At 39.0% G+C, this 23,064-nt stretch overlaps 1 protein-coding gene across 2 annotated transcripts in view; it reads right to left on the bottom strand.

Moving 5' to 3' along the window:
* The window catches only part of ABCA12 (ATP binding cassette subfamily A member 12), a gene marked incomplete at both ends in the record, with an annotated part of 165,896 nt that overhangs the window by 105,296 nt on the left and 37,536 nt on the right, over positions 1 to 23,064 (bottom strand). For both annotated transcript variants that reach the window (XM_080689206.1, XM_080689207.1), the window contains one exon: positions 6,055 to 6,214. In XM_080689206.1, coding sequence (XP_080545332.1) covers positions 6,055 to 6,214 — 160 coding nt within the window. The remainder of the gene's footprint in view (positions 1 to 6,054; positions 6,215 to 23,064) is intronic.

Raw genomic sequence — 23,064 nt, 5'->3', positions numbered from 1 at the left:
TGCTCCCTAAATTTGGCATATAAGCTCATTTGGTTCCAGAAAATTCAACCCTGGAGGTGAACCAAGAAAGCCTGACTCAAATCATCAAGTGGTTTGTGGTGTCCTATAACCAACTTGTCTTGAACCAAGCTGCATGTAAACTACCATGAAGTTGGTCCTTCTTTGATGGTAGAGACATGGGCTCAGCCTCAAGTGCATTTTTATGGGGCTCAATTTTCAGTGAAACCCAATAAGGGAAATGTCTCATATTTAAGGAGTTCATTATTCTAAGAGGAAAACTAAACCCAGAATAGATCTGACTTCTTCTCAGACATGTCTACCAACAGTTACATTTGGGAAATGTCACATTTATACCGTGTCTACATTTCCTGTGAGAGGGAAGTACTACCTGTATAGGTGGTATCTGTGTGTGCTGTGGCAAGTTCTATCTATAAAAGAATTCCTACTAGGAAAGAGACATATGGCAAATGCTGGAAAGAAAACTCTGACATTATTTTTTGTCTCTAAGGGTTAGTTAAATTTTTATATCCTTTTCTCTCTTTTCCCCAGAATCATAATTATAGCAGCATGTAGTGACATCTGGAAAGGTGTGATATATGCTCGCAGCCCACTTTCGATCCCAGTTCCAGATGATCTTCATCATCAACTTCCAGCTGTAAGTAGGGACCAAGGACACCGCAATGGTCATTGAGGCCCTGTCAGCCACTCCATGCGTCGTCCTTCCTGGCCTCCTCCAAGCAGGAGCACTCACAGAAGATTTTTAATTATTTCAATCATCCTCTTGCATTTTATCCTGGCCTTCTCTCTTTAAGGGCCATCCATGCTTTGGGTATAAATTCTGTTTGTCTCCATTCAAAACATCTCTTTTCTAGGTGGCCCAGTTACAATCAAGATTTAGAAACACCTTCATATGTTGTCCTATTTTAGGGTGTGTTTTTCTTAATATTTTCAGGATTAGCTTTTGGAATTCTAGTCTATAACCCAAACAAGTACATTTTCTTTGTTAATTTGTTTCATTTTTACTATCTCTCTCTCTCTCTCTTTCTCTCTCTCTCTCTCTCTCTCTCTCTCTCTCTCTCTCTCTCTCTCTCTCTCTCTCGTCTTTACTTATAACAGATGAAGGGTTAAATACATCAAGAGCCTCCCTGCCTCTGACTTGTAGTAAGTAGAATTTGGCTATGAGAAGGCACTGGATGGGTAGGAGAACAGCAACATTGGAGTATTTATCTTCCCATGTAGCTGGCCTGGACATTGTGTGTGTGTGTATGTATGTGTGTGTGTATGTGTATTGGTACTGGGGATGGAATCCAGGGGCATTCTATCTCCAAGCTATACCCTCAACCCTATTTTATCTTCTTATTTTGAACAGGGTCTTACTAAGTTGCAGAGGGCCTCACTAAGTTGCTAAGGCTGGCTGTGATCCTGCAATCCTCCTGTCTCAGCTTCCCAAGTACTGGGATTACAAGTGTGTGGCCACCACGCCCACCTTTGGTCTGGACTTTTTTTTTTTTTTTGGTGGTACTGGTGTTCCTGGAAGCCCTTCTACCTCTGGGATACACTCCCAGACCTATTTTTTATATTTTTATTTGGAAACAGGGTCTCCTAAGCCAGCACAGCTGGCTTCGAACCTGCGTGATCCTCCTGTCTCCACCTCCCAAGCGCGGGGATTACAAGCGTGCGCCACCACGCCCGGCTGGTCTGGACTTTTAACAAGGTACATAGCTTCTATCAAGAATCCACTCAGTGAGCCATTTTTTTTCTAAATTTCCATAGTTATCTGCTCATACATCCCTAAGGCAATAATATGTTTCCTCTGTCACTAGTTTCAGGTTCTGAAGTTGTTTCAAACAAGTACATTTCTAGGAGGTTTTAAATGAACAATGTTGGGAAGATGGGGAAATGTTTTAAGGGTGCCTGTCTGCTAGAAACAGTGGAGTAGGGATGAGGAGATGACATCATAGTGCCTTTCCAACATCAGTGTGTAGATTATACTCTACCAGCCGTCTAGCAAGTAGATTCATTTATTTGCCAACCCTACAAGAAAATTTTTAATCTCTTTGTTACCATTAGAAGCAAAGCTATCTACCTATGCCTACTATTCAGGGGCCTCCATCTATTTTTTTATTTCACTAATTACTGGGGTTCTTTTTCCATCTCTTCTCTCTAACACTTGTTCTTCTATTCTTGTAGTCAAATACACTCTGTCTTTACTGACCACACCCTTAAAGATTTTGAGGGAATTTTGGTACATTCTTACCCAAATAACACAAATACACCTTCCCACTCCAATGATACAAACAAGAGAAAGATCCAAATTCCTCAAACACAATCAGTGTCTTAAAGAACCTGTGTACTTATTTGCCATTTGTGTCTAATATTCTGGGCATAAGAAGAGCTTAAGAATCATCATATATATCATGTTGTATAGTAATTTAGTCATTATCTTGTCTTTCTGTCTTTCTTTCCTACTAGGCCATAAATCTTTGAATGGCATGGAAGTACCTTACCCATTTCTGTATCTACAGCACCCTGTGTAGTTTCCTGAACATTGTACATATCCAATACATTCTCAGTGAATGAATGAATGAATGAATGAACAATTTGGCCTGCCTGGAAGTAAATACATTCTTCCAGTTTGTTCTTACCTATACATCTATACATCCTATTTCATCTTTATAGTCAAACAAGGACAAATAACTGTTCTATATCCATTTGTCTTACATTCCAATAATATCTTTAGGTTAGTTTCTAAACTCATCTATATATATTTTTCGGTATTAAACAAAGCCTTTGGCACTTTAAAATTATCCCTGAACAAAATTAGATTAGTATTGTTCAAGTTCTATAGGAGTTATACGAGAGGAGCCAAGGTATGAATTTAGAAATCACGGGCCCTGGATAAATGTCAACAAGAAGAAGGAACAAATCTATGGAGGCAATTTCTCTCCAGCATCTGCAGGAATGCTGAATCACTTCCCCAAATAATGACGCTGCCAGCTCTGGGGAACAATCTCTGCCATTCACCAACTGTGTGAGCAATGGCACCACCAGGGGCTCCCGCTGTCTGATGCATTCGTGGAGGAGAAAGGACAAGGCTAAGATCTGTGGTGTCAGATCATCCATTGTGCAAAAGAGCAAGCAAACCGTAAATGTAATCATCTTGTTTTTCAGAGAGCAAGTTAGAGATGATGCCGAGTACAGTGTTGCATTAAAAAAAAGAACACTTCATCCTGAAGCAAATGCATAGAGAGGTCTGAATTTAATATCAGAAGGGTGATGCCAAGAGAAAAATCACAACAAAACACTTGGCAGTCGACTGGCCAGCAAGTGGGGACTGTGGTGTGATCGTGTCTTTCAGAAGAGCATCCTATTAAAAGAAACATGGCGGTAGCTTTTGATGAGACCAAAGGTGGCATTTCTTTCCTCACTTTTAGAACAGAAAAGGAAGAATGTTTTGTTTCTTAATGAGGCTGTGCTGTTGAATCTCCCTTCACCAAAGGGAAGCAATTTAGTGGAACGGTTTACCCGGTAACCACACGCCAGTTTTCATTGCATGGTTATATAAAGCATAAAAGTTAATAGCATGGTGGGAAATATCATTAATGCAATTTTATTATTGTACATAATTTTCTAAATTAAGCTCCAATTACTCGGTAGTTCAGAAAAATACTGCATATACAATATACAACTTCAGCTAGACAAATTATCTGGAGGAAAGAGTAAAACTTAAGAAAAGCAGACATGACCAGCCGTCTAGGGAATAATTAACAGATGACGACATAAACATGAACTTTAATCCTACTGCAAACCCAGGAATGTCTCATCTCACCCAACACCATGCACTTGATTTTCAAGACTGTTACATTCTTTTGGGAGAAATATATCATTCTGCTTCTTAACATAGTTAACATATCTTCAAGGAGGTAAAAGGACCAGGTGGAACTATAATCCAATTTTTAAATGATGTCCATGAATATTTCCTCATATATCTCTAACTTTCATACAGAAAACATCAATCTCATGTAAACCTCCTCACCAAAGTCCCTTTGTTACGCTAGCTAAAAGCTCTCCTTTCACTCTAAGTGTGAAAGGTGTGTTGCTTAGGCACACTCTGGCCCTCTTTATCACACTGTCTCCTATTATTGTAAGTAATTTAATATTTTTCCCTGTTAGAACAGTGGCATAAATCATGCCTAGGTCATCATGTAGGGACACATGAACCACCAACTCTGCAAAAAGGATTGCTTGTCTTTTCCCATCTCACGTTCATGCCGATTGGCCAGAGGGTACAGGCTCTAGCTGGCTTTGTTCTCTTTACAGACAGAGATACTTGAGCTTCTGTATATAATGCTCCTTTTTGTCTAGAACATGTTCTTTTCAAAACAATGAGCTATGTCATTCTGTGCTTAAAACTTTCCAATGGCTTTTCACTATACCAAAGATGCAAATCTGCTTACATCTCCTTGTTGATGGAGCCTGTGCGCTCTGTCTCCTGGGTCCTTGTAAACATGTCCCCGGACACTGCCATCAACCCTCACTATACTCTAGCCTTATCCTCTGGCTTTCTGCTCCTCTGGATGGCTGGGTTGTCCTCACCTCAGGATTACTTGCTGTTTCTCTGCCTGCAACGCTCTCTCCCAGATGTCCACAGGCTTCTGTGATTTAGTTCTTGTTCTTGTTGGTTTCTGCCCAAATGTCACCTTTTAAAAAGGTGTGTTTGTTTGTTTTGTTGGAATTCTATCAAATCCCTACCTTTTAACCTCTACCTCTTATTTTATTTTCTCACCAGCACACTTCTTATTAGGTCATTAAGCAATTTGTTTTTGTGTCGCCTTTCATTAGAATACAACCAAAGGGTAGAAAATTTGTCTTATTCATCTCTGTGCCGCAGTGGTTGCAATGATGCCTGGCCCATAAAACAATCTCAGTCACTATTTTTTGAATAACTTAATAAATGAATGAGTGGACATCAGAATTGTTCTGAGCATCAAGCCTAATTAACTTCTTGAAACAACAGAACTCAGTGCGAATTAGCAACCCAACAATTATGTCCCAAGTTGTTTCCCATGACAATTCTTAATTTGTTTATATTTTATGCTAAATAGATTGCAGTTGTTCTCTCTTAAGATACTACAAAACTACTTGATGACTAGAATCATGATGATGACACCAAAGAAAAAAATGTTCTGCATTGTAAGAAATTTAATATTCAAGTTTAGGAACAAAATATCTCTGGTTATACACAATGTGATCTTTTCATGAGAGAAAATGAAAAAAAAAACTCTAGTGGAATTATCTCATGGTTGACTCAAAATTCCAATATTGTTTTCAGTGTACATACAGGCAGGCCCCTGGGAACCTCTTTAGGTTTTGAATTCCAGGCAGTAAAATTGAGGTATGAACAATCAGGTTGTAAATGCCCTAGATTCCCTACATCCATTCTTTAGCTGCTTCTCACACCATAAAATAGAGCCCACGTTAACCCCATTAAAAGGTTGTTGCTTAATTATATAGACTTGTAACATTATTAGTTTGTATTTTGAGACCCTTAATTTTCTTATTTGCACTTTCTGGTTTTTATTATACCTGGAATTACCACATAGAGTAATATAAATATGTCATTCTTCATAATAACAATGCTCCTGATTCTTATCTTATGTTTGTGATTGAGTCTTGGGGTGCTGTGTCACTAACAATGTGTGTCAGAGGGTCATCAAGAAAAGTAAAGTAGCACCTGGCACAGTCTGAATGTATGCCATTTTCAATATGTTCCACATAAAAATAAAAATTTAAAAAATATTTAGAAAGAAATGTTTTAGCCACTCATTTTAAAGAGAAAAAAATTTGAGTAATTCACCCCAAATCAATCGTGCTCAATCTTACAACAGCTTAGTAATTCTGATGTGCATTTACCTAGTTCTTTTATATTCTATCACATTAGTAGACACAGGAAATAACACTGTATGTATGTACAGTATAGCTATACTGGTTATTCCATAAAGGAAAAAAGATTTGATCTCTCCGAACAATTCAAAATGCTTGGGAAGTGCCCACCTGTCTTTAAGAAGAGCATCGTCGACTCTGATTCCTTTTCTGCGAAGCATATCCAGTGGCCCGTAGGGTGTGTCTTTGCATTTAGAATCTGTGTCGCAGAGTAGGGTTTGCATGAAGGGGAAGAACCCTGTACTAGGAAGGTTTCGAGGTGCGAGATAACCTGAAATTAAAAATAGTAATTTCATCACTATTACACCTTTGCCTGGGAAGAGAAAGCAATGTAAAAATAACTCTATGTTGTAAACTGCCCCTTGAATGACTGCTTGGGACCTCCAGACTACCCTATCTGCATCTCCAGTGGCCATGAGAGTACTTTGCTTCACTTGATTTTTCTAAATTTGTTAGTATGAATCCCAAGACCTTAAATTGTCTGTTGCCTCCTGGATTCCTCTTCCTAAGGTTTATTCTAAAACAATGTTTAAAGATAGTTTTAAATGTTTTTTAGAAGTGGGATATGGTGGCACATGCCTGTAATCTCAGTTCTTGGGAGGATGAGACAGGAGGATTACGGCTTCAAAGGATAGCTTCAGTAAGCAGCAAGACTTTCAGCAACCTAGCAAGACTCTGTTTCAAAACTAAATATAAGCCTGCCATGGGGCACACATTTGTAATCCCAATTCTTGGGATTCTTGGGAGACAGGAGGCTCACAGGTTTAAGGCCAGCCTCAGCACCTTAGGGAGGCCCTCTGCAACCTAGTGAGATCTTATTTCAAAATAAAAAATAAAAAATAAATAGGGCTGGGGATATATCTCAGAAGTAGAATACCCCCAAGTTCAATACTTAGTACCACAAAAAAATAAAATGGTCTAGGGGTATATCTCAGAGGTAGAATGTTCCTGGATTCAATTCCTAAGATAAATACATATATACATACATACATACATACATACATACATACATACATACATTTCTAGAGTGTTCTAAAAATAAATCACAATATACTCATATAATAAAATACAATTCAACCCATAAAATGTCAATTAATATGGAAGGTTACAAAATATTGTTAAAGGAATAGAATTGAAAACAGAATATATTTTAAATGCATGCATAAAATAGTCCCAATAGTCTAAAATATGCTTAAATTCATGTAGACTAAAATCCTGAAAGGTTATTCAAAATCTTTTGATAGATTTTTTTACCTGGTAATATATATCATATGATTTTTACTTATTTCCCATTGACTGTATATTAATCTTTTCTCTACAATATACATATCTACTTTTGCCATTGAAGTGGATTTAAATGCAGCCAATTCTTCAGATACCAGGAAATTTTTTTTTGGTATCTTCAAAATTTACCATTTTATCCTACACACAATCCTTTTTTTCTGTTTAAAGAATGAACAAGAGTGAGGTAAATAAACATGCAGATTTCCCCTTAAATTAATCATAGGATACAAGAACTGTAACAGTAAAGTGTTTTGTAACCTTTACTCTAACATTTGTTTTATTAAATGTGATGACGGTAAGACAGTTGGCAAGCTGTGAAGTACAAATCTTTCCACAATCGTGTATGATATTAAAAGACTAGATTCCTCCTTTGGGAAAATAGAGAGACAATGAACTTTCAAGAAAGACAGATTTAGAGGGGGATTCTGAACTGAAGGCTCGCAAACAGAGCCTTAATTTCCTCAGGAATCTGTTAAGAAGAATTTCAGTACACATCCGTCTCTGTTTTAAAGAGAAAGAAGAAAAGTTGGCTTTTTGTCTCTTATGGTAAAAGCGTATGGCTCTGTATTAATATACAAGTAGAATAATAAATAGAAATTTGACACAGGTAACTTAAATGCAGATCCACATAAAGAAAGAGAACTGGAAATAAAAAAGGAGTAGCCATAGGAAAATTGGCCAGAAGAAAAGAGAACAAAAAGATAAAGGATTGACATGAAGACAGAGGAGGAGCCAAAAGCCAAGAAATGTGGGCAGCCAAGAAAGCCTAGAAAAGCCAGTAAAACAAATTCTCTTTGACAGGGTGCAGAAGACATGCCACCTGCTGACCCCTTGATTTCTAGCTCACTAAATTAAATGCTGGGCTTCTGATCGCCATAATGTAACAAGTATTTACTGTTGTTTAAACCACTCAGTTTGTGATCATTTATTACAAAAGCCATAGGTAAACGATACAGAAAAAAAATACTAGTATGACTGAAAGTTTTGAAAACTCAGAAGAGATTGGAGAGAACTTAAGCTCCCCAAACTCTTTATTAGTACTTTTCAAGCAGCCCCATTTCTGACACCAGAAAGACTCTTCTAAAATGAAAATTGCACCAAGCCCAAAATAATTTGCATCCATGTCTTCCTTGTATTGCAGCTCCCTGAACGCACTGAGAGGGACACTTGAATGCCTCTCAGCTTTTCAGACCCTCCTTCCATAGCCAACTCCGTCATTGTGAGCTGCACGTACCAAAACCTGTATGAGTCCATGGCGGAGGTGGACCACTGATGGCGATCCACCCTGTTACACAGATCTCAGCTGTGGCCACCCACTCAGGGTGTGGGTCTGCAAATGGGCTCCTTCCTACTCTGTTTCGAACACACCCAATGGCTCATTTGAATGGGAAGTAGATAGAAGGGATCAGACACCCCTCTGCCCAGTTCCACTCACCACTGTGATGGTGTGGCAGATCACAGCAATGCCAAAAACAGTGGGAGCTCAGGAGAAGCTATATGCAACATGAAACGAGAGAAAAGAAAAAAGAATGTGATGGGATCCAAAGCCTCCAGGAAGAGGTGGCACTTGTCATCTCAATCTACCTTTCTTTCATTGGTTCCAATTTGCAAATGATTTGAGGAAAAGTTGAAGAAACTTAAATTCACAGCAATTTTCCTGTGCTATCTGTAGAGGATAAGCCAACTTGGTTAAAAAAAACAAATTCATCCCAGGGTGTTTTTAAAACTAAGCTCTCAGGGTGTTGAAAGTACAGTCAGCGCTCTGCACAGGTTTTTGACAATGGACAATTAACATGTTAAATGAGATCCCATGCAAATGATAAACTGGTTCAGGCATGCACACCTTTGAGTTTACACCATGCCCAGAAGAGTGTGGACAGCCTTATATTTACTTTACCATCATCTTTTAACCAAGGACCATGCCCTCATAAAGGTGAGGGCATCTGTTGCAAGAGCTATAATCCCGGCTTATTTTTTGTGGTACTGGGGATGGAACCCAGGGGCTTTCTACCTCCATGCTATGCCTCCAGACCTATTTTATATTTTACTTGGAAACAGGGTCTCACTAAGTTGCTGACAGCCTCACTAAGCTGGCTTTGACCCTGCGATTCTCCTGTCTCTGCCTTCCAAGTACTGGGATTACAAGCGTGCATCACCACGTCTGGCTCTAACCCCGACTTTTAAGCATCTGCTCTATCCCATGTTCTGCACTAGGCATGGAATATGCATGGGTGTCATTCACCCTCCTTTGACATCCGAAGTTCACTTTCTCATACACACCAACTTTCTACAAAATCCAGAAATACTTTAAAGCTGACAAAACTGAATTAAATAGGATTAAACTTTATGGTAGCTTTCATATTAAAAAGCAAATGGATTTTTTAATCTTCCATCCATCTCGGTGATGTGCTCAAGGAAGTAACCAGCCAGAGCAATGGTGGAATCGAACCATCACACGTTTTAAAATGATGCTAATTTTAACTTGAACTTATTCTATTCCGAAGGTATCACTGACACTTTCAGATTCTAAAATAATGTTTCCCTTTATATTCCCAAAAGCTAGGATGAAAGGAAAAGAAAAAATATGGCTCTGTCTTTCAAGATTTCCAAGCAGCAAGCGTAAAGAGCAAAGTGAAGGCTAATCATCGAGTGTTCGTGCTCCCAGGTAGAGCACAGATTTAAAGAAATAGAGGAAGACCATTAGTGTGCAACCACAGCACAACTTGCAGGTGAAAGAGCAGAGCGCAGGCTCTCAGCATATTAAGTAGGATAAAAACCCTAGTACAGTGATTCCCAAAGATCTCATGCCCTCAACAACACTCCTGTCCATCTCCAGTAGAAAAGCTGTTGAGGGATCTGTCAGTTTCATGGGATCTAGTTCTAGAAAACTCCAACATGGTCTAGAAGTCGGATAAGGTGGATTGTCAGCAAAAACCCAAGCCATCAATGGCTGAGTTCTTGAATTATGCTAGCTAGAGGCAGTGGAAAGCCAGCCACGGGTAGGGAGTGGCCATTCTTCTAAAATGGAGTCACATTATTGACAAGGTCCTGGAATAAAACTGATACAGTCCAATGTTGTTCTGAGGAGTTGAACCAAACCAACTATAAAACAACTGTAGGAGCCGGGTGTGGTAACACACGGTTGAAATCCCAACATTTGGGAGGCTGAGACCAGAGGATCAAGGTTCATGGACAGCCTCAGCTACTTAGTGAGGCCCTCTGCAACTTAGTGAGACCCTGTTTCGAAATAAAGAATAAAAAATAGGGCAGGGGGTGTAGTTCAGAGGTCAAATGCCCCTGGGTTTCATCCCCAAACCCACAAAAAATAAAAATAAAAATAAAAATAAAACAACTGTAGAAGTAAACCACCAACTAGCTAGCTAAGCTTTAAACTAAACCAAATTCATTTTGCATTGCTGTAAGAATTAAATCAGGTTTATTAAAAAGTTTGGTTATAAATAAATAAATAAATAAATGCTTGGTCAACAATATAGACACCAACCAATACATCTATGTATAACAACATAGATGTACTTTCCTTTCCCTTTCTACACAAAAATCCTCATTCAGAGCAATGTTAGGGTGACAAAATATGAAGATTCAAGCCATGATCTTCAGAGTTTCGTCTCTGGACTAAGAGCATCACCATAACCTAGGAACTTAATTAGCAATAAAAATTTTAGGGACTAGGGTTGCAATTCAGCAGTAGAGTTCCTATTTTGCATGTGCAGAAGGCCCTGGATTCAATCCCCAGAACCATTTTAAAACCACTGTTTTTGCAGAAACAAGCATTTGCCTGGGTTTGACACACAGGTGGCAGTTCACTTTCCCCAGGAAGGATAACCTAGCATTCATCCCTCTCTCCTGCCTCATTCATTTCTTGTTTTCATTTTCTCCCTCATCCTTCTTTCCTTCTTCCTTTGTTGCATCAAATCTACTTTTTATCCTCTTCCTTCTATTTCTCAATCTTCCCTTTCCATTCACCAACTCCTTTCTTTACTCAATACCCATGCCTTCTTTTCTCCTTTTGCCAATTCTCTTCCTTCTCGTCTTCTTACTTTACTTATGGATGTAGCCAAGCAGTTTTTTCCCAATTATCCTTCCTTTGTGCTGCTTCATTTAAAAATTCCTGCTTGGGGGGGTGTTACCCTCTTGCATAATAAATTCAGGAGCATATTGCCCATTGAAACTGTCTACAAAAGTGCTATTTCCTGTTTATCATATTGTTGAAGAATGAAAAGTCACAGTCTTTTCAGTAATGAAGCTACCTACACTTGACATCATTAGGCTCAGGAAGGATTCTGCAACCTGCCTTGGTGACATTTGTAGATATTATAGTAATGGTGGAATTGAAGATTTTCCACTGTGTTTCTTTGTATTTTTCTAAAAACAGGTCAGATCTCAGCCTAGGTGGTATTTTTGTGTTTCTAGGTGAAAGATATTTAGTCTTTACCCCATTGAATATTTGACTGATATGTCTTGGAAAGAAAATTCTGACTAAAAATATATGGAGCTACTTATCTGAAGTATTACTTTTTTTTCAACCTTTGAACATAGGGTCACATTGACAGAATACCTACTAAGCCTTCTGATCCCTCAAATACTAAGACTTCTTATTAAACACCATAAGAATTTAGCACCATGGCAAGACAAGCAAATCCAAAAACACCATTTGCAAATAAATACTCAAATATGAATAAAGAAAATATGAGAAGGGAAATAAATATTAGAAGTGTATTTGTGAAAATTTATTAAAGCAGCTCTTTTTTTTTTTTTAACTCTTCCTGTAGTTTTCAAGCAAAGTTTGTTCTCAATTACATTCTGGAAGACATGACTTCAACTGTAAATGACAACTTAGTGAGACCCAGTTTCAAAACAAAAGTAAAATAGGGCTGAGGGGGTAGCTTAGAGGTAAAACAACCCAGGATTTAGTCCTTAGGACCACACAAAGTAAATAAAATAAAAGTGTAAATGATGCAGCCCTGACCTGTCTCATGACATTGTATCAAGGCCTCAGAGGACTGTCCCTGCTCCCCTTCACAGGCATCTTCTCCTGGGAGGATCAAATTGTATCCTAAGGGGAGGCTTCCTCCTCAGCCAGCCACCACCAGCTAAAACCGAATCCATGCACTCTTTCTCAAGTCCTAATACATATCGACATTCAAAATATCAACTGATGAATTTATTATCCACAAAGTGGTGCTATCTATCATTTATTAAAAAATTGCTAAACAACTGTTGTGTGCTTGGCACTGAGTAACATGTTAAGTCCACTCTTCTATTAAAATAAAGAAATTTCCATCTTAACACTTAAAAAATATAACACTGGCTTTTCATAGAATGGGGGACAAGGAGAAAGGGAGAGAGAGAGAGAGAGAGAGAGAGAGAGAGAGAGAGAGAGAGAATGAATATGTCTGATTTCAAGTTCATTACACATTTACTAAATAAAACGCATAAAGGAGTCATTATTTTTCTGAGCTTCTAGAAATGTTAGGCATAAAAAAAGATCATACATTTGAAAACAGACAGCAAAACATTGGTTTGAAAGGATAAAAAAAAAGCCCTTTATGCATTTTTAAGGAATTTAATATACAGTTTCACAAGAGAGCCACGACAATCTTGTAGGGCCTGTAGGGCAAGTGTTACACCCATTTGGCAGATAATCTCTGAGAGATCAGGCAATTCGGTCAAGGTCACAAGAACAATAAAATACCAGAGGTGGATCTAGAACTAAGGAATATATGACAATAATAAAAACAAGACTTTGTTCAGGTAAGCATCAGTGATCAGTATCTTGGTGTGGACAGCCTGAGAATTGAAAACACAGATCCATTTCCAGCTGTGTGTTGAATCGCTGGATCACAGAAGGTAAATCGACCTCTCTAAGCCTCTATTTCCACATCTACTAAATTGGGGATAATGGGCCTTGCTGCCTCACGGGGCACAGGGAAGATTAATTAGATAAACCTTGTGTAAGGTACAAGGAACACTGAGGACGACAAACCTCGTGGGACCATGATTTGCTATTGCTCATGGGGCCGTGGTTGCATCACTGTCTGATTTGCCATGCAGTGGTTGAGACTTTGCTGCTCAACCTGGTCTTCCGTCTCTGTGCCTTGAGCCAATGGATGGTTAGGACTATTGCATGGTGTGTTTCTCTCCCTAGTAATTCATAATATGTACCTGTATCAACTGGTGTAGTGCTTCAATTACTGCGTGCTCAGTGGGTGTGGTGCCATGACACATTCTCCCTCATTCTCCCCAGGCAAGATTTGCTTCATAGGACAGATGCTTTTCCAAGGTCAAATCCAATGGCAAAAAAAATATAGACTGTAGCTGGCAATGAAGTTGGAGGTAAGATGCCTACTCCTTAAAGCAGTGAGCAAGGGGGTCCTATGTTTAAAAGGTTGACATTTGCATATGTTCAGTGACTACAATCACAGAGACCAAGAGCAAACCTTGGGTCATTTAGGATGGCGTCCTGCGAGGCTGGGATCTCTCCCACATCCTCCATAGCTCTCAAAGTTGCTGCTAGATGGATTTTGAAAAGTGTAAAAAGTAGCCCTCTGGAGATAATTCTAGGACTCCGGCTATAAAACTAAAAGCAAGAGAAAATGGGAAAAGATCCCAGCCTTCTTTATATCTTTGACTTACTATTGTCATTTTTTAATAGAGGAGGATTGTTTTAAAAGGAAATCTGGACTCGGAATCTTTCTGTCTCTTTGGATGTTGCCACTTTGACTCTCAATGGCAAATTGAATTGATGGTCATCCTAGGGGACTCCATAATCCCACCCTACCAAATGTGCAGGACAATGTATGCCTCCTCTCTCTCTGAATGTTTAAGGAGACCCTCCTGCATGGTGACTTAGAAGGGCCACAGCCTGATCTATTCAAATTTTAAACAAAATGTCTTGATTTAAGGTTAGTAGATATAACAGAAAAACCTACATGGCAGATTATAAACTCCCAGGTGGTTCAAGTCTGGGGAGGTTTAAAAATAAGAATCTTACTAATATTACTCAAAATACTCTCACTTGGCAAAAACATGTCACAGTCTATAGCTCGGCGGGGCTGAATGGGCTCTATGGGTGCTGTTAGATGGATTTATCAGTAACCAACATTTTGCTTTTCTGAAACCTGTTTTTAGTAACAAAGATTCACAATTTCACTTTAAAATTCTTCCTCACTATGCCTATTTCTAAACAGAATCTTAGCAACTATTTTTTTCCTCTACAATCCAAATTCAAGTTATAAGAAAAAAATGAACCATAGATCTTCATTTCATTGTAGAAGTTCTCTCATTAAAAATTAGTCTTCTGAGCTGGGCGTGGTGGCCCAGGCTTGTAATCCCAGCATTCAAGAGGTGGAGACCAGAGGATCACTGTTCACTGACAGCCTCAGCTACTTAACAAGGCCCTTCGCAACTCAGTGAGGCCCTCTTTCAAAGAATGGAAAAATGAAAAGACTACAAAATAGGACTGGGGATGTAGATCAGAGGTATAATGTCCCTGGTTTCCATCCCCAGTACCACACACAAAAAATTAAAATTAGGTTTTCTTTTTCTTTTCTTATTTTATTTTATTTTATTTTATTTTTTTGCGGGTCTAGGGAAGGAACCCAAGGGGCATTCGACCTCTGAGCTATACCTCTTGCCCTATTTTTTATTTTTTATTTTGAAACAGGGTCTTGCTAAGTGACAGAGGGCCTCACTAAGTAGCTGGCAACTGCAATCCTCTGGTCTCAGCCTCTCAAATGGTGGAGAAAAAAATTAGTTTTCTAATTCCTTTGGATGCATTTACCCAACAAAATGCCATTGGGCTTCTGGGCAGGACCGAACTAAACACAGTGTCCCCACACTCTGCTGATTGGTAATGCCAGAAAGACCTGGTGCTGGTGGGTCGAGATCCCGGCTGTGCTGCGGCCCCTCCCACAGATCCTGCAGCACCAGCCACATCTAGCCCAGGAGGGACAGTGTGGGGAGGGTTCTTCCTCCAGCACCAGGGCATCTTTTCTGTTTGGTGAGGAGAGGTCCACAGTAAGGGCTCAGAAGAGCAGGCCCCCCAGACGTCTAGGTACCTCCCACACAGCCCACGCTGGGAACAAACAGACTTTAATTCCTTCCAGTTACTCTGATCTCCATCCCGCTGTTGGGTTTTGGTGAGCAGAGAGTGAAGAAGCATTAGGGATTTCTACAAACTGGGCTCTGGGGCCAAAGGAGTTGAGGAAACTAAACTCTATCCCCTTTTCTGGGAAAATCAGAATATATTTGCATATTAAAGACTCTCAGTAAAGAAAAAAAAAGAGTGACTTTAGTTAATTCCATATTTACACAGGTGGGTTCTGAGAATTTTTTTTTTTCCTTTTTATTTTTTCTGACTACTTTTTAAGGTAGTACTGAAAAATGTCCTAGGAATGACTCTTCCACGGAGCACACTGAGAAACAGTGCCTTAATCCATTTCACCTGAAAATGAATCTGGAACTCAAAAGTTGCCCCCTCCTCTTCAGGAAGGATCTTCTCACATAAGAAAATATCTTTATTTCATGTCCTGACCTATTAAAGCTCACTTGTAAACTGCTACCTCACTAACAAGACTTAAATATACTAATTCACAAGCACCTCAGCATTGTGCATTACTGTTTGTGAGTAAAACTCATCCAAGACACAAGTTAGGAAAGGGAATTTCATTCAAAAAAAAAAAATTGAGGAGGCTTATAAAAGTATACACTCTGCAATAGGGAAAAAACAAAGTAATGAGGAATTTAGAATGAGAAAAGCCAGCCCAACAATCCATGCCATTCAGTTGTGTGTGTTATTAGAGGTTGCTCAAAATTTAGAGCTAGTTGCCCTAGGTCACCCAAGGAACTGGGAAACTATGATAATTTTCCCACCTTCTAGTGTCCTAAAGTAAAAATAAATAAGTGCACTGGGAAAAGGTACAGATTTTTCCTCTACAAAGAGAAGCAATAGCCATCAGACACCAGAGCTTTATTTCATCCTTCTTTGTTCCCCGGCCCGGCACAGGAGCATCAGTGAAAGTGAATCATTGTCCCAGGGACTGAGTCTTAGTGAGATGGGGGAACTGAAGGCTTTTGCCAGGAAGGGGCAAAGCCAGGGAGAGACCGAAGCACAGTTCTCCCTTCACCACTTAGAGTCTGCCAACTCAAGGCACCATCATCAGGTGCTATTCAGCTCGGATGTAAACCATATGCAGAAGGCTCAAGTCACCATCCTGTGGAGCGACTGAGAGGTGTTGGAACCTTTAGGAGATGGGGCCCACTGGAAGTGAGGTCATTGTGAAGTCCCTTGATAAAGATATCAGGACCCTGGCCCCTTCTTCCCCTGTTCTTCTTGGCCTCTATGAGGTGAGCAGCTCTGCTCTACTGCAGGACCCCCAACATGATGCACCGCCTCGCCACAGGCCCAAGGGCAACAGGGCCAAGGTACCGTGGCCTGAAACCATGAGTCCAAACATACTTTTCCTCTTATAAGTTGATTGTCTCAGATATTTTGTTACAGTGATGTAAAGCATGTATGCAAAAAAATACTGAGCAAATGGTGAATAGCATTAAGTTGTTTAGGAGTTAGAAGAAATATTCTAGCCAGACATGGTGGCACATGCTCGTAATCCCAGTACTTGGGAGTCTGAGACAGGAGGATTGCAGGTATGCAACCAGCCTCAGCTACTTAGTGAGGCCCTCTGCAACTTAGTGAGACCCTGTTTCAAAATAAAGAATAAAAAATAGGGCTGGGGGTGGAGCTCTGAGGTAGAATGCCCCTGGGTTCCATCCCCAGTACTGAAAAAAGAAAAGAAAAAAAAAAAAAGGACAAATGTCCTCTCCTACTTCTTTCCCAAATCCTTGCCTTTTGAACTACTTGGGCTAAATTATAGGTTGCTGTCAGGAGCTAGACATTGGCAGAAATTTCAGGAATTACTGAAGTACCAAACAGGAGCTGGAGTTCAAATTTTTCTTCTAATCCTAGCTTTGCAAATTATTTATTATGCGCGGACAACCTTTAACCTTGAGCCAACTTCCTCACTTAAGGCAAGGAAAAATAATCTGGACCACCGATCCATCACAACTATTACAAGTAAAAGAATCTCCTGCAAAAGGAGATTAGCATGTTGAAGTATTAAGCACTTGAGATGAAAATTATGTTTGGAAATTAAATTGTGATTTCAGTAACCCATTAACAGTAATGATACGGAGAAAAGAATTTCAGTGATTACTGCTATGGAGGTATGTTAGTTACAGTGAATTTTCTTTTGAAAAATCGAATCAGTCATCACAGAGGATTTTCTGTGCTTGGTGTAAATATAAATGCCAAAGAAGTATGTTTCTGGGATCACTGTAGAGGGGGAACAAGCCCCATAAAGGCAGAGGCTTAGAAACTGCTCTGGTCGACAGATGGTCCATTCACCGGGGGCCCTCCTGTTTTGGTTCGGGATCCTATCGCTCTTCAACAGCCTGTGTAATATTTAGGTCTTTGGTATTCATATTCTGTCTCTTTACAAATGATACGTGTGACAACCTGCCAGTGGAAAATGTGTGTTGTAACCTTTTCTTTCGAGCAGCACTGCTGACAGATAGCAACCCCATCTTCTTGTCAGACTTGACTTTTCTCTGAACCAAAGAACCCCTTACCAAGACCTCTGCCAATCGGAAGGAGACAACTTCTGTGACCCATGGCTTGCTTTTTAACCTGCAATGTATCCCTGGCCTGTTCCTTCACTCTGGGCAGAACAACTTTTCATCAGACTCACTGTCTCATTAAGGGGGGGGGGGCAGAAAAATTCCCCTGGTGGGATTTTTCTAAGTAGTACAGTGCAATATTTCTCTCCCCCCCCTTTTTATAAAAGAAAATCAATTAGTATTTTCAATTTTTTCTAAAAACAATTGTGTACTGGTGGAAAGTAGATGCTTCAGAAAAAATAAAAATTAAAACTAAAGAGTTCCATTTTATACCACCAGGTTGGGGGAAAAAATTGAAAAATCTAACAACGTGAAGTGTTGGAGAGGTAACTAAGCAAAGGAAACTCTCATCCCATGGTACAGAAAAGTATTGGGAAAACTACTATGGAACACCTTTAGCCACATTCACAACATTGAAAATGTGCCCGATTCCAAGTGTTTACCCTAGCAAAACATTCACATGTGCCCAAGGAGGATATTAAACATATCCATCACAATGCTCTTGGTAATAAATTGAAAAGAATCTAAATGCTTAGCCAAAGACCAGGGATAAAGAGAGGATGATGTGTTTATGCATACTGTATGCAGTCAAAATGAATAAATTCAATAAGATAATCTACAAAATACAATGTTGGGCAAAACATTGTTTAGCCAAAAATGGGTAACACAAAAGAATACAAGAGTGGGATATCATTTCTATAAAGTTTAGAAACCTGCAAAATAACACCAGGTAACATTGTTGTGTTTATAAATATGTAGTAAAAATGTTAAACAAGCATGGGAATGTTTATATGGAATTAGTGATCATGGTTTCTTTTAGGAATGAAAGAAAGCAAAAAAGAAGGGAGAAAATGGGATGTGGGAAATTTACACAGGGGCCTCAATGATGTCTTAAGTGTTTGAATTCTATTGAATAATAACAAAAGTTCTGAAACTGATATTGTATAAAAATGTTAGCATTCAATAAGGTTCAGTAGCAGATACATGTTATTTTAATGATATCTTTGTGTTATTTTTATGCTTGCCAACAGGTTTTAAATACTTCACATTTTTCCTAATGATGATATACTGAAATTGCATTTAGACCGTAACTCGAAGGCTTTCGTTATAGAAGAACCAGAGAAAGCTCATTATAATGCAATCTTACCCACAAGCCAATTCAAGGATAGCTTTACAAAGAAGCTCTCTCAGTTAATAAATTCCATCCCCTTTTTGAAAATCGTGTGAATAAGTCATTGACCTAGTGTTTTTGTTTTGTTTTTTTCCCACTGTCCTCCTTGCCCTGTTTACTATGATATGAGCTGGGATCTCTCTTCCTGAGAGGAACAGCTAATTCAGAGCTCATTAAATGCATGACTCCAAACTGTTCATTATCTATTACCTCCATCTTCTCTCCGTTGAACATCATCTGCTATTGTGTTTACCCCATTATGAGCTTAATTAAGTCCTTTAAGAGTTTCTCATAATCCTTCAAACTTCTTCTTGTTGGCAAATATATACCACTTATTTGCATTGCTTCTGAATTATTAATAAATATGTTTTAAAATTATTTCTAGGCTTCTAAAAGTCAACTTGCTGCTGAAGCTTAATGACATGAGCTCATTTTATATATTTGCCTATCTCAACTGGTTTTTGGAACCCTCCTGATACCAGACCTTTTATTTGCTATTAAATTAGATCTTAAATTACTTAATGGGAACTTTGTCCACAGCATTATGGAAAGATCACAAAAAAAGTGCTCACTACTGGCTTTTCCTCACTACAAATATTCAGATAATCCTTTCAAAGAATTTCAGCAGGTTCGAAAGACACAACTTAATTTATTACCGCTCTACCTAGTGAGCTGCCTGAGCGGTCATTGTTTTTACCTGCTAAAGAAAAAATATGCTCATTCCTAAGGTGAATTCTCAAAATCTCTCTTCTCACATTTTAAACAACAGGCTAGCCATTTGCCAGCTGGCAGCCCTTCAAAGATATTCTTGCAAATAATGGTAAGTGATGGCTTTATTAGTGCTTCAGTTCCATTCTGCAGTTCCTTCAAATTTTTAAGTGATAGTCAGGAGAAGCAATGCCCTTTCCTTCCCCTTGACTCCTACAGCCTTCACTGGCAGACTTAGGTCTGTGGTCTCCAGCATTTTGCGGAAAAAACTAATGCACAATCATGCAGCATCATGGTGTTTAGTCTTTGTCCTCCTGGGCTGCCTGTTTGAAAGAGTAGTGATCTAATAGACTTGTCTGATATTACCACATAGACGTTATCATAAAATTCTTCTTACTACTTTGGGTAATATTGCCGCCATACCCCTTCATCCATTTTAAAAGCCCTAGTAACTATCCAGTCCTCACTGAAAGGTGTCCCCTTTGTTATACATTCATGAGTAGATAATATTGGTCCCACATCATCACAAATGCAGCGACATCACTCATTCAACTATTCCATGCCATTCATTCATTCAATGAACATCTTTTCTGTTCACAACATGGAGACATTTCTGGATAAGAGAACTATGACTCTCTCTTTAGAAGGATGAAAGAGAGGGATAATCATGAGGTTTATCTAGTAACAAAACAAACCCTAGTCATCCCATCTTTATTTGGAACAGTCAATAACTAAGAATCATAGCTAACAATAAACACTAGGCAAACACTTTTTTTTTTTTTCCTGTTTTAGAACATCCTTCCCAGGATTGGACTTTTCTAAGGCAACAATAAAATTAAATCCTATCCCCAGGTCCAATAACTGAAAGAAATTGGGACTGGGGTTGGCTTATGAGCTAGATGAGTTGCAGAGTGTATTTTACTTCATCCTCTCGTCCCCTTTTATGCATGTTTAGTGGGCTTTGTGGCGGAGCCCTCTGCGTCTCAGGCAAGCAGCTGCTTTTATTCTCTTAGCCTAATGACAGGAAGAGAAACAGAAGGATGCGATCCTCAAGGACTTTATCTTCAGAGATAATAGATACTAAAACCACAACCCTCACACCATCTTCTCTTCCCGTTCAATACGTGAGAAGAAGGAAAGACACTGAGCGCTACCCTGCGCCACACAAGAAATTCGTCCTAGAAACACTGATGAGTCCTTTTGACAAAAGAAAAGTGACTGACTAAATGAAACTAAAGGATTAGAGCCTTCAAGTCAGAGCGCTGCTTTCCTGGCTCTGAAAGAATAAATAAATGACATCACCTCACTAAAGAGTCAATATTCAACATCAAACCCTCAGTACCAGCCCCAGAGAATATTGGTTAAATAACAGAAATGAAATGGGGGAGATATCTTAAAGCTCAAACTGATCTCCATTTTTCAAATGTCAGAACTGGTGTAATTTCATCATTGCCTCCTTTGTATGCCTAAAGGAGCAGTTAAGTCAGGGTGAAAGCCATTAATATCTTCCACTTCAATTTCCTCTTTCCCTCTTCAGTACCCCTCTTGTTCTTCATCACTCAAGTCAACAAAATGAGTTGCCAGCTTTTGCCTATTGTTCCTAAGACACTCACAGATTCCCCAAGAGCACTAGACTGTTTTAATTATTTTTTTGGTTGAGACTGTACAATTCTTAATATCATGTTACTTAATAAGGTGTTTAGGGGAAAAACTGAGCAGAAACATTAAATCCCAGGCAAGTTGTTTTCAACATTAAAATAAGCTAATAGAATCAGAGATAATATAGGAGGCTGAAAAAAGAAATTAAATTTAGACCTAGCAATAGGAGTAATACCAATATATTAGCTGGAAATAGATGCACTAATCATAGCATTTATTATATTCTGTGTGTGTGTGTTGTATGTGTGTGTGTGTGTGAGAGAGAGAGACAGAGAAAGACAGAGAGAGACAGAGACAGAGACAGAGAAACAGACAGAGACAGACTGGGGATTGAATCCAGTACTGTTCTACCCCTGAGCTATACTACCAGCCCTTTAAAATGTTTTGGTTTTGGTTTGGTTTTCTGAAACATGGGCTCACTAGGTTGTTAAGAGTCCTTGCTGTTTGTTGCTGAGGCTGTCCTGGAACTTCAATCCTTCAGCCTCAGCCTCCTAGGTACTTGGATTATAAGTGTGTACCACCACAGCCAGCCCCATATATTATGTTCTTAACCTGCTTCCCTGCACGTGAATACATATTTTCTTTATACAACAACTTTGCTAGGTGGAGATTTCTTCCTACTATAAATGAAAGTAAAGAGAACCCAACATGTATCTGAAAGTTCTGTTCCACATCTTTAGTCCACGTCATTTTTTTCTGGAAAACAAGGTCTGTTATTAACATACATTAATGTAGTTACTTTTAATTTATTTAAGAACATAAAGTGGATACTTCCCTTAAGATACAACTAAATCAGAACTTTTTAAGGATCCATCATAAAATAACACATATTCTTACTTTTTTTTTTTTTTTTTTTTTTTTGTGGTACCGGGATTCCCGGAAACCCTTCTACCTCCGAGCTACACTCCCAGACTCATTTTTATATTTTTATTTGGAAGCAGGGTCTCCTAAGCCAGCAAGGCTGGCTTTGAACCTGCGTGATCCTCCTGTCTCCGCCTCCCAAGTGCAGGGATTACAAGCGTTTGCCACCACGCCCAGCCTTACTAATTTTCAAATGCGTTAAACATATATATAATTTATATGTATACATATATTCATATATATATGTAAATATATAACAATTGCTCTTGGCAGTTTGAAGAGATAAAAATTACTTGTTTACATTTATAGATTAGAAAAGGAAGAACTGCCGGAGCAAAGGACACCTGGAGGCAGCCAGGCGGTGGCCATGGGTACCACCCTTCGGCGTCACATCCAGGGGCTGGTGGATTAGAAAGTCAGAGCTGTATCTCAAGTGTCATATTACACTCGGGCTCCATTCCCTCCATGCTGCAGTAACAGTTGTTCATACACAAAGCTGAAAGTACCTGGTAACCCTTGAGAGGAGTGCTAAGTCAAGTCTCTTTCCTTCTCCCTCATAACTATATTGTTTTTAATCTTTTCTGGGCCACTATTGGGAAATTCCCTTCTTAGTTGACCATTAGTTAATTAGTTGGGAATCGCTTGGTTTATTATTAATTTTTGCTTCTGACACTAAGCCTGATTTTATGGTGCTAATTTCTGGCTAGAAAAGTAAAATATCAATTAACCTGTTTAGTATTATA

This window comes from Muscardinus avellanarius, assembly GCF_963383645.1.
Source record: "Muscardinus avellanarius genome assembly, chromosome: 2".
NCBI lineage: Eukaryota > Metazoa > Chordata > Mammalia > Rodentia > Gliridae > Muscardinus > Muscardinus avellanarius.
This window is presented reverse-complemented; position numbering and strand designations above follow the sequence as displayed.